The 12,815-nt window shown below is 39.2% G+C and overlaps 1 protein-coding gene across 1 annotated transcript; it reads right to left on the bottom strand.

Moving 5' to 3' along the window:
• Nucleotides 1-3,603: 3,603 nt before the first annotated feature.
• Nucleotides 3,604-11,787, bottom strand: LOC129733365 (heterogeneous nuclear ribonucleoprotein 27C). Its single transcript, XM_055695206.1, has one exon. The coding sequence runs from the start codon at nt 11,309-11,311 to the stop codon at nt 10,115-10,117; it is 1,197 nt and encodes a 398-aa protein (XP_055551181.1). The 5' UTR covers nt 11,312-11,787; the 3' UTR covers nt 3,604-10,114.
• Between the last annotated feature and the right edge of the window lie 1,028 nt (nt 11,788-12,815).

Below are 12,815 nucleotides of genomic sequence, written 5' to 3'. Positions count from 1 at the left end.
TAATCGAACTGAATAGGTTTCGCAGTGCGATGGAATGTCATGACCTGGCATTTTGCAATACTAACTATGAGCCAATTTCTGCGACACCAATTAATAAAAACATCCAGCAGTCTCTGTAATTCACGACAATCATCTACGGACCGCACAGCCAAATACAATTTTAAGTCATCGGCGTAAACCAGCTTGCACCCAGCTCCTAATAGCAATGCCACGTCGTTAAAATAAAGAAGAAAAAGAAGCGGCCCCATATTACTGCCTTGTGGTACTCCAGAAGTGTTAGTAAATTCTGTGGATAAACAGGAACTTAGCTTTACTCGTAGTATTCAACCACATAAGTAGGATCGTAGCCAGTCAATGAATTGTTGCGACACACCAAGTCGAGAGAGCTTCCGTAAAAGTATTCGGTGATCAATCCGATCAAAAGCTGCTTTCAAATCCGTATAGATTACGTCAACCTGTGCCTTCTGCTCCATATGCGATATACAAGTCCAAGTAAAATCCAAAAGGTTCGTGGCGACAGAACGTCCAGGCATAAATCCGTGTTGATCGCAGGAAATGTAGTTTTTCATACACGAGAGGATTCTTGAGCTCACTACAGTTTCAAACAATTTGGACGAAGCGGAAAGACTGGTAATGCCCCGGTAATTTCTTATGTTTCGTCGATCACCACTTTTAAACACAGGAAACATGTAAGACTGCTTCCAAATCATCGGGAAACTTCCTTGTTCGAATGATCGATTGAATATGCGACATAAAGGTTCAGCTAAAACGGCCGCACAGCGGGTATAAACCACTGCAGGGATACCATCCGGCCCCACAGAAAACGAAGTTTTAAGTCGTTTCGCAGCAGTCACTATCATATCGGTAGTGATTTCGAATGTGCTTAGGTCAACTAGGTCAAGCGGTACATCCGCAGGAGCAATTTCAGCATCCAACTCGGAAGCAGTGCTGTCGGCGAAAACAGAAGCGAAAAATTTAGCGAACAACTCACACGACTCCGGGGAACATGCTGCTTCAGTGCCATCGAGGTGTACATTAGAAGGGATTAGTGAACATTTTCGCTTCGAATTTACAAAATTCCAAAACTGTTTAGGGTTCCGGCGGAGGTCTGTTTGTACCCGCATTACGTAGCTTTTGTACAAACAGGCGTTCATTCGACGAAAATCGGTGCTGGATCGTTTATAATTACATTTAGTCTCAACTGTTTTAGTTTTTCGATATTTACGCTGCCAAGCATTACGTACACGCTTTAGTGCATGTAGTCGCGGAGTAGCCCATGGAGGGGAAGCAGGCTTATTCACTAGTGGAAAATTTTGTATTAACCATTGGCATAAAGTTTCACTGAACGAGTTGGCTAGATCGTCAACGTCATTGATTTCGTACAGAGTCATCCAGTCGAAACTTTGTAAAAACTCAGTAAGAGCCGTGAAATTAATTTTACGGTAATTCAAAGTTCTCATACTGTCCGCTGCCGAAACCGGTGTCGTCATTCTTGACTCAGATGGCAATGATATAACAAGCGGGGGATGATGCAGATCAACGGGAACAAGTGGGGCAACACAAGTATCGACCACACATGTTTGCTCGATAGGACAAAAGATAAGATCGAGCATGCGGTCGAGGTGATTCAACTGCTGGTTCACTTGGCTTAGGTTTAAAAAATCCATGCCATCGATCAGTGCAGCACTAGCAGCAGAAAATTGAGACGAACTGGTATGAATTGCTTTGTCCTGTGACCAAACGATGCGAGGTTGATTAAAATCACCACAAACGAGAATGGTATCATTAGCCGATCTCTTACTGCACAGCTCAGTGACCGAGGCAATATGGGCGTCAATTATGGCTGGATCGTTGCTTTTGTCAGGAGGGATATATACAGCACAGAGGAATATTTTCAAACCACAAATAGTGGTACTCACGCATATCTGCTCCAGATGGTGGCCGTGTGAAGTATTGAACAATGCGCTCGGGTACCGTTTATTAACGGCGATCAAAACTCCAATCAAAATTACAGTCGTTGGTTGCCAGATAAAACTCGTCGATTTTAGTACGTAGACCGCGGACATTCTGGTAGAATAGCCATACAGCATTCGAATATTGACCGGTGTGCTGAAACGCATTACTACAGAGTACGGGTTCCCGGGAAAAAACATCAAAATACTCGCCTCTGGTGGAAACCCGAAGGTTCCCACCGTCCACAGTAGATAGCAAAAAATCAGTAGCAGGCAGTTGCATGTGAGTTGCAGCGTACTCGGCGTCACAAGTTAGTTTTTTGGCATGTCAACAAATTCACGAAACAGCAATCCAGTAGGCCACGAAGCAGGGTTTAGGGCGACGTTTTTCAGGTCCGGATCCAAACCAATTTTATAGGACACATATGAATAGCTGGTCGTATCCGTTCCCTTCCGAACGAGCCTAACAACAACAGCAGGCTCAGTTGTATTTAAACAGCGAGAGATGATTTTTTGTATGTCGTTATCTGTAAGTTGTGGGTTTAAACCAGACAGATATAACCAGAAGCGTTTTTGTGCTGCAGTAGAAGCGATGGATGGCACTGAGAGATCGCTTAAATCGATGTTGTTTTCACCACGATCAGGTTGAATCAAAATTGGAACCCGCTCTGTTCGGCGACGCTTCAAATTTTTATTGGGCCACACAGGTGTGGTAAACGAGGTAGATGGGGTGCCTAGAGCAGGGTTATCATTCACTGCTATACGAGAAAAGTTGTCGATTTTTTTTGCTTAAACCGTCAACAACCTCGAATAGTTTTTGAACCTGAGCGGGCAGCTCAGTGAGCTGTGACGACTGTGTGGGTTGCTCTGATAGTGGCAGCTGTAAATCTGCTATGTAAGAACGAATAGAACGGCCGTTCAGCAACTCTCTGCATATCGGGCAAATAAACATGATTTTGCCGAGTGCGAAAAGATCCTTACACCCTCTACTGTTAAAGCCACAGCATTGTTGGTTTATGTGGTAACAGTTCTCACAGAAGCCACATCGGATCGGTTCAATATCGTTGACGGCTTGTTTACATTCCCCACACTGTTTCTTCTCCATTCTGTTTTGTTCAATCGTAGCGGCAAGCAGTGGGTATACTTAACGAAAGAAGTGCCTCACTACAAAAACAATGGTAACTTGCAGAACTCAGCAGTAGAATCCACAGAATAAATTTTATTCGTTGGCAGCAGCAAACAAGTGATTCCACGGTACTTCACAACGCTCGAATACTTTGGCTGGTACACTTCACTTTGCGCATGTAAAAATTACGAAATAATAATTTTGACAATCTGATAAAATGTAAATTAGATAGCAAAAAATCGAAAAGCAGTTGTCCAAAACTGAACGAAACACGATCTTTTTTTAGTTAAGATAGTTTAGTGAAATTATCCATCACTCCACTCGAGATAAAGAAACGATTCAAACATAAGGAAGAGCAGTTTCAACCGCCTCTGAAAAAAAAAACCAAACCGTTCTATTCTATTGACAAAGTCATAGCATCAGTTTTCTGGTATGCGCGATGGATTTATAAAATTTTCTTTCAATTTATTTGCTCCCCACAATCACAATGATGGTCTCGAATATGAGTTCATCAAACCGCATATCTATGCTTTTTAGTGTGAAGTTTCATACAAATAACCAGTACTTCTTTATTGATGTAACTGCATACAAACGAAAAGTGTGTTATGGATCTTATTCCTCTGACAATAGTACAATGTTTTGTTAAAGGTGAAGAGGTAACGCAAAAAAAAATCTATATTTGCATTCCACCTGTGCTATAATGTCTGCACTGCACTCCTAACACATATATATCAGTGTTGTTTTTTTTTTGTTTTATCGTCTTCCTCAGTTAATAGTATAAATATGCTTTGTTTTCATTTTGTTTCTATTTGGCTCTACTCATGAATAGATTCTATATTAGAGTGTAAATCAATCGATTATATGCGGTAGCTGCTTGCCATTTTTAGTCATTTTTTTTGTCAATCATATTTTCTCGGTTTTGCAGGGAGCCAATGCTCCACCAATCTTTGCACGACTATATTTTAGGTTTATTTACTTCTAGATATATTTATTTATGCTCAAGAAAAATCAAAGCGGACTGTCATCATTTTCTCATATTTTGTTTGTCACTATATTCGTTTTTTCGAGAGAGGTATGGTGATAAATCTGATGAACCGAAAACTAATGCAAATATCGATCGATGGTTTTTTTTCTTATTTTGCAAAATACTCCCTTTTTTCAAACATCATTGTGTTTTTTCAAAGTTTACATAGTTTTGAATAATGTTTTTTTCTGTATTATGTATATACGACTTCCTTTATTACATCAAAGTTTTATTTTATATCTGACTTAGCTGAGTTTAAAATAGTTGTTTTCCATACATTTTTTTAAGTTTAGCATATATTGTATTATATTTTCATGTAAGATACAGATTACATTGATATACTTAATCAAAATATGTCCAATGATTATTATCTTTGTAAGGAGTACAATAATGTATATAACGAACCTTTCGCCCCCATTAGGCAAGTCGAAATTTAAATGTTTTTCTCTTTTTATCAGCATTCCATCCGTTCCCCACTAATTTTCCTTTTTTAGGTTAAACTGTATGTGTTCTTTTTTTGGTATTGTATTCTCCAAAGACTGTTTCACATCGTTTTCTCTGCTTCTGTGTAGATTTTCCCTCGTTTATAGTTAATAAGGCAATGTTAAACAAAAAGATAATATTCCCGTTTGTTTTTTTTTTTTTCTTCCAAAGTTTTATCCTACCAGTTAGTTTTGGTTGCAGTTTGCTTCGTTCGATACTAGTTAATGTAACACTCACACATGTTAATGCAACAATTTACAAATGTTTGTCCAAGAATGGTTTGGCTTTCCGGACGGAGAAACGCAGCATTCCAGCAGCGTAGGCGGATAAATATTCCGCGTCGGGACTTGTACGACTGGAAAGATGGCGGTTCAAGATGGCGGTGATTCTTCCAGTGGGTGTGTTTGTATGAAACTACTTACTGGTATATTGTTTTTATTTTTCACGAAGGAGTAGTTCGGGTTGAGACTAAACTTACTGAACTTTTTTCGTAAAGAATTTTTGTTTCGTTTTTTCTTTATGTTTACACACTAGTCTATCCTTATGTCGCTTGGTGGCGACTTACGCGGTCTTGACTTACGGACAAAATGTACATACCATACTAAGCTTAATTTAGATTGTTTTTGTTCTTTAAAAATACTCTTGCTTTAGACTTACATCACATCTTTTGTTTTGTTTATTTGAGGGAGGAGTGGGAGACTAAGAGAGAGAGATAGTTTAAAGAATAAACTTTGCAAATACTGAACAAATTTGATTTGAGTTGATAAATTCTGTGCAAAACTTTCCCTTTTATGTTAGTTTTCAACAATAGGCTTCCGGTGCGGGGTGAGTTGGGATAAAATTTGATTTTACCCTATTTCCCAGTCACCAGTGCATCAGCAAACCGTGAACTGGTGGAGTTTCCTTGGTAACAACCTTCAGGAGGGAGTGCCCCAAAACGCCGACTTACACAAATACTACTTATTTCGAAAAATGTAGAAAAGCATCAACAAAAACCATTTTACTCGCTAGTTACTTGTTACCTTATCCTGTGTTATTTTTACTCTTAGTGTGAATTTATTTCGTACAACTTCTTAATTCAATTGTTGATAGTAACCAGTCTTTTCATTTTCCCTATTTTCATACTAAAGTGGTTTGCTCGTTATTTTTTTTTCTTACTTCGTCTTCTATGTATTGTATCGTTAAGTATAGTTATTTTATTTCCCCTCCAGCGGCAAAGTATTGGCGAAACGTAACAAAACCCAACTCCAACGCTTCTTCCTGGTTGCCATGGCTGCTGTGTCTGTGTAGAGTTCGCAAGCACTTATTTTAACTTTTTTTTGGTTTCGGTATCGCTTACTTTTTGTTAATGTAATTACTTAACTTCGGTATGCTCTGAATACTCAACAACTAGTACTATGATTTTAAACAAATTTGAAACTGTTCACTCTGGTGGATTTATGGTTGTATTTCTTTGCTTTTTAGCGTAATTTTAAGGTTGAGAACACAAAGGCAGCACAGATACACACGCACACTGGAAGAATTGCCATCATCTGTTCGTTTTTTTCTCCGTTTTTTTTTTTTTTGTAATGTTATGTCAGTTGTTGTCAAATGTCAATTGATCAATATTGAAGATCATGAACAGAATTCTTCATATTTTGCTTCCCTGAGGTGCATAAATTGAAGAAACGTTTTCCATAGTAACTGAACTTTGATCTATCGTGATAGTGCCCTTCATAAAAGCAAAGCAGAAGAAATCCCTGGTACTACATTCCCCAATCGGAATTTGATCTTCAGTTTATCATACACAGACTTCGCGGCCAACTGTCAATGTTATACAGGACAGTTGTGGGGCTAGCGCTGCGATCCTTCCAACACTAACAGTCTCTCACGAAGCTAGTAGTCTGTCTCGGCGACCAAAAAATTTAATCACACTAATAGCCCAGGTGCTTGCTGTATTCCGCACTTCTCATTGTTTGCAATGTCACTACCGCTGCGAACGAGTGACATGCTTTTCATTTAATACCGGCTTGTTTTTAAACTTCTTTGCTTTACTTTGTCAATCTTGTTTCTCCTTCCAACATTCTCTGCGCACAATTAGTTGCATTCATCGAACCAAAAATCTGATCTGATACCTCTTGCCATCGCCTAATAAGAGATAACGGGTAATTAAAATTTCTCAATAGTTTTGAGAGACTTTCCTGGCGTCCAAACTGAAAAGCAAAAAACCAATACCAAATCGAACGGAACAAACGGAAGACAAATAATCCAGGGTAAAATAAAGTTTCTCAACCAAAAAGTAAACCGAAGCACGATGTTATTTTTTTACAATTTTATTTTACCTTCTTTTACTTCGAATTGAACAGGAATAAAAGAATCAGAATAATTATCTTTGACGGAAAAAATAATAATTAGATTATCTTCACCACTTTTCACTATACTAGAAAAAATATATATTTTTATTTTTTTGTTTATTATATCGTTAAAGGATGACAAATGAGTACAAAAAAAAAGAAAAACACAGAATAAAATAAGTCAAAAAGTCTTAGTCGATGAATAGTTACCGATTTAATACAGGGTGAGAGTAATGTTTAAACAAGAAGTAAACCCCGGAGTAGAAGTGCAGAAAAGAACCTGACACCCCGAACGGGTGTCAGGGGGGAAGGGGTAAAACGAACTTATTGTAGCGAACTGCCACGGATACTGTTAAGTTTATTGTATTATCAATTACATGCTGAGTTACTTCTGTTTTGTTGTTGCTGGGGACGGGATATCCTACCAAACGCAACTTGGGTAGGAAATGTTAAAAAAAAAACAGGATAATCCTAACAGAAAAAAAACGGATAGCTTAGTTCAAGGTTCGCAGCTTTAGTTCGCTCACGAGGGCATTTTTCACTTTGTACAAATCCCGACGAACAATATTTAAAGATATTTTAAAGTGGATAAAAACACACAAAAGGAGGCTTTGCTTGTTTTTTTTTTTCGTTTTTGTTTTTCGCCCGTTGCTGTTATTCACGGCTTACTTTGCTTTTGTTTCTCTGTAGTATATTTTGTCACTCTACTGGTTTGAATTGGATTTCGATTGCCATCGTAACTTATTTCTTTTTCTAGCTTTTTTTTTGCATCTTCTTCGCGTCGCTCCGTCGGAAAACCAAACAACGCAGGAGAACTTATTCAACTGATGCCGGCTGCAGCTTTGCTTACTCTTTTTATTTCCCCGGTGTCTTCTTATTATATCTGCGAGTGAATTATTTTAATCAGGTGAAACGTTATCATTAGAAGTTACACTTTAAACTTGTAGTTTAACTTTGTCCTTACGAAACTGAAAGAAAACGACTTTCGCTTCTCTAATTTGTTGGTTTGTTTTTCTGCTTATGTTGTATCAAACTTACCCATAATAATTATTTGCTAGACTTTTTTCATCTTCTGTTATTATTTTTTTTACTCTCTCTCGTTAGATTGTTGCTTCCTACATATCTCATCATCATTTAGTTTATCGTTAGTTTAAAAAAACAAATCATTTTCATCATTTTCCCGTTTTTGTTTTCTCTTTCTCTAAAGTTAAGCTTAAACACGACTGATCAAAAGGAGGTTTTCCGTTCGTTTATCAATACCGTTTCGAAAAAAAACGTTACTTTATTTCTGCATTCTTTGCTTTGCTTTGCTTTCGTCTAAGATTACAGGAGTAGTTACTAGTTTGCTTTATCCTTGCCTTATTTCACTTATTCAAAAGATGGGGATGTTTTCTGTGAACAACTTCACCCTTATACTCAGTTTTTAAAAAAAAATACCTCTAAGAGTTTACAACTTTAATATTTAAAAAAAAGAACGCGCGCGCACTGTTGTAGGCTTTGGGGGTTTCGGTTTTTGTCCTTACACTTTTGCTTCTATCCCGATTTAAAGATTAGATCCTTAACACGATAAAACGACGAACGACAAACTTAAAAAGTACAGGTAATTATACAAAAAAAAAAATACAAGCTTCAGGCTCTGAGTCTCTTCATCATTGTTTTTACTTTGCTTATATTTGTTTTACTTAGGAAGTAAGCTTAACCCAAAAAACCGAACGAACGAACGAACGAACGTACGAACGAACTGAAAATCACATGAACAAAAATTATTTAAATCAATCGCTGTAACTACTTAGCAGAAAGAAGAAAAATTAAAGCCAGTCGCGCATCGCATCCTGGCCGTTTCCTAGCTGATGGGCTACTGAACTTTCGCCTGCATCTTCACTATAAACTCATCCTTTGTTTTTTGTTATTATTATGGGTACCTGATTAAGTATAGTAATGTATAATCCTTATCGTTCCGTTATAGACAAAAAGTGTTATGTTTGAAAGGGATTTTGCTGTTTTTTTTTTGTTTGCTTGTTTTGTTTTCTCCTCCATACACCATGCAGTCGATAGTCTATAAATTCCGGGAGTAAAACAAAAGAAAGGGGTGAACTAAAAACAACATGTTGATTTTTTTCGCCTATCTTCTTATTTTTTGGTGTAGAAAAAGAAATAAATTTTACTGTGAGCTTTTTAGTTTTCTCAGTGTGACTTTTTACCATTTTTTTGCCATCATTTTTATGCGTTTTCTCTACGTGTTTTATTTTCTCCTAATTATGGGGAACTAACGGTTAAGAATATGCGAGCCGCTAACCGATTCTTGAAGGGGTAGAAATTTGCTCGGTTGCCATTTGCCAGAAAGTTATACCAGAAAACCTTCATCTAGAATACGACTGAGTTAATTTTACGGCTTAAATGTGTGTGTGTTTTTGTGTATGTGTTGGTATGTCTGTTAATGATTTACCTTAATCCTTTTGTTACTTGCTATTAGAGCTTGTTTGTGTGTATGTGATTTATCTTGCCTTATCTTTTGCTCTGTTTTAATGTTTTTTTTTTCTCTCATCATTTATGATGCTGCAGGCAGCTTACTAAACTCATATGAAACAGATTTATACGCTTATTTTCAACGGTTTGTTTTGCTCTGATTTTTTATTCATCAAGATCTAATCAATAGTTTGAACAATTTCTTCTTATTTCTTCTCTTCGTTTTCTGTTTTCATTCTTTTTTATCTGCTTCAACGCACCCTAAGCCTAGTCAATAAAGTTATATTAGATGTGTATTTATGCTTAGTTTGTATATTTCTCCTTGCCATTTTCCAATTGTGTGTTTTGCCTTTTTTTAATAAGAAACTTCTCTTGTGTAGTTTTTACTTCAGTTTTTTTTTCTTTTAATAATATATGTATAATTGTTTCTCCTTCGGATCTCTTCCTCTTGCGATAGAATATATGTATAATTAGTTTTACTTCAAGTTAAAAAAAATAAGAAATAATCTTCTTCATCTTATGATTTCGTTCCAATCAAACTTCGATCGAAGGAGGCTGCAACCGCCGCCGCTGCTGCTACTGCAGCCGCTGTTTGCCCTGGTTGATGTTGGTGATGATGTTGTTGTTGCTGCTGCTGCTGCTGTTGATGTTGCTGGGCAAAATGCATCGGTTGCTGAGGTTGCTGCTGCTGATGCTGTGGCGTCGGTTGCATCCTGCTCGTCGTCATCTCTCAAAATGCTGGATAGGGTGGCTGCGACGAGGCATCATTCGCACCACCATAAGCTGACCGCGGTCGGTTGTAGGCGGCTGCCGTATTTTGTTCGTTCTGATAGTACCCGCCGTAGCCACCGGCAGCACCGGAACCGTACGCCGAACCTCCACCGTATTCGGAACCGGGCTTCGAAGGACCACCCGCCGTTGGGCCGGCCGATCCAGCAGGGCCAGCCGTTGGACCGGACTGAGGTCGAGAATACATATCGGCAGAACCGGTGGAACCAGTGTTGGGCGGCATGTTCCACGAGTTCCAGTTGCCCGATCCATAACCACCGGCACTTCCGGCACCGGAGCTGTTATACATATCATACCCGCCGTAACCTTGCGTCTGCTGAGGCGTAGCATTATAATTGCCCCACTGTTGCGGCGGAGGAGCACCCCAACCTTGGTAAGCGCTGGCCGCCCCGGCAGAGGCACCATAACCTCCGTATCCTTGCTGTGGCTGTGAAGCACCCCAGCCCTGATAACCTTGCATCATGTTGGACTGCATATTGATTGGAGGGCCACCCATTTGGCCATTGCCCATCGGAGGAGCTTGTGGGGAACCCCACTGATAGGAATCGGCGCTCATGCTGTTATTGTTGCCACTGCCGTCGCGCGGTTCCGCCTTCTTGATCTCGACCTGTTTGCCACTGATGTTAACAAAGTGTTCCGCCGTTGCACGCTCGACAGCCGCTTCGTTCTCGAAGGACAAAAAGCCAAATCCACGGCTCTTCTTCTTCTCCTGATCGTACATAATGACCACCTCCATGACGTTCCCATAGCGGCAGAAGAAACTGCGCAGATCCGTTTCCGTTATATTCGGGGGGAGACCACCGAGAAAGACCTTCGGATAGCCACCGGTACGCTTGGGCTTATGCAGTGACCTTGGATTGCACGGCTTCGGATCGATGGTACGGCCATCCAGAGTGTGCGGACCGTTATCCAGCGCTCGTTCGACATTCTCCGGATCGGCAAAGGTTACAAAGCCGAACCCGCGCGAACGGCCCGTCTCGTTGTTTTTCATGACAACACAGTCAATGACCTCGCCGTAGCGGCCAAAGTAGCGCTGCAAGTTCTCCTGAGTCGTTTCCCACGACAGTCCACCGACAAACAGCTTGCCCTTCTCATGGTCGTCCAGTTCCGCGGCATTCATCTTCTTCGACGGATGCATTCTGAATGCGCACACTGTTCCGAAATTACGCCCGGGGCCCTTCCAAGCCAACAACGCGAAACACGCACTTTCGGTCTTCTTATTCTTCGGGCAACACGCGCGGCGCCGATTCTCGTACGTATAATTCGCTTCTTCTTACTACTCTTCCACCGCACACACCAAAATCACTTCTCAGGAGCGAAAAAATTTTCTCCTCGACGAAAAAATGGTGCTTGGCTTCTTCCTAGGCTCCACGACCGAAAAACGCACTTGCCCCGAATATTTTTGCTTTTTACGATAAAACTAACTTACTTACAGTCTATATTTTATCGGTATCTGCTTCTTTACGTTTCAATTATTAAAATTATTATACTTAAATCTCTGCTTTAACCTTAATAATGCCTTAAATACTAATTAGAAAACTAAAAAAGATTAAACTTCTTAGAAATCTAAATAACATGTAGGTAGGCTATGACGAGTGGCGAGGCGAACATCATCATCATGCTTGCGAAAAAAAGGGAAATTTCTTATTTTTAGGTTAGAACGAAAACTGCACGAACCAGCACAAGATGGCTACCCGTTCGGCGTCGACTACCTCCGGCAAGGCAGCGTTTTACTTCTTTTCTCACAGAGGTGAGCGCATCTTTCATAGTGTTGGTTTATGCGAACGAAATCAGCTATTTGCGACGTCAACCTTTACTATTCACTGGTTTCGAATGCCTTTCAATGTTTGCAAATAGTCTAGATGAATCGAGGGGTAAGACAGTGAGTAAATTTGAGGTTTTCCGAGTTTTTCTGAGAAAACCAGAAAAAGCAAATCTGAGTAACTCTCGTGTATCTGAAAATCCATCCTTAAACCTTTTCCCCACCACGAATTTAAATTTAAATGTTACTCGGCCTCATCACTCATATATTTTTCTTGTTCTCAAAGTATTTGAAAATGTGATTCATCTGGATATTTCGGAGTAATATTGAGTACATTAAAGTTACTCCCAAGCATAAGAGTGACTCAGATAAAAGCTGTCTTGCCCCTCGAGGTGGATAGTAATATCGAATTCGTTTTTGCGGTGTTTTTTGTCCTGTAACTATATTTTCTCTTTCCGGACTACACCAAAACTACACTTTCTCTGTTCCACAGTTGAGATGGAAGCAATTTTGAATCTATTCGAATCATCTTCGTCCGGATTAGATTATGATTTTTCAATATGTTTAACGATAACTGTGAAAATTACGCCATTCATTTCGATTTCCGCCTCAAAACGAAGATGTGAAGTTAAACACGTCATGGAATAGGGTGTTTTAGGGGTATGTATATTATTTATTCTTTTGATAAGAAATGTCAAAAGAAATACATATTCTACTGACTTTTCTTAATTCAAAACTATTGAAAAAATCGATTTCGAATTTTAACAACTGTAAGTGGTTTTAAGACATACCCTACCGTCAAGAAATCATGACACAGGGAGGCCAAGTCATTTTCCAAATATCTTCACACTTTACAAAACAATATCTTTATACATAGGAA

Source organism: Wyeomyia smithii, chromosome 3 (assembly GCF_029784165.1).
Source record: "Wyeomyia smithii strain HCP4-BCI-WySm-NY-G18 chromosome 3, ASM2978416v1, whole genome shotgun sequence".
Classification (NCBI taxonomy): domain Eukaryota; kingdom Metazoa; phylum Arthropoda; class Insecta; order Diptera; family Culicidae; genus Wyeomyia; species Wyeomyia smithii.
Note: the sequence above shows the minus strand (reverse complement) of the source record. Positions and strands in the feature narration are given on the sequence as shown.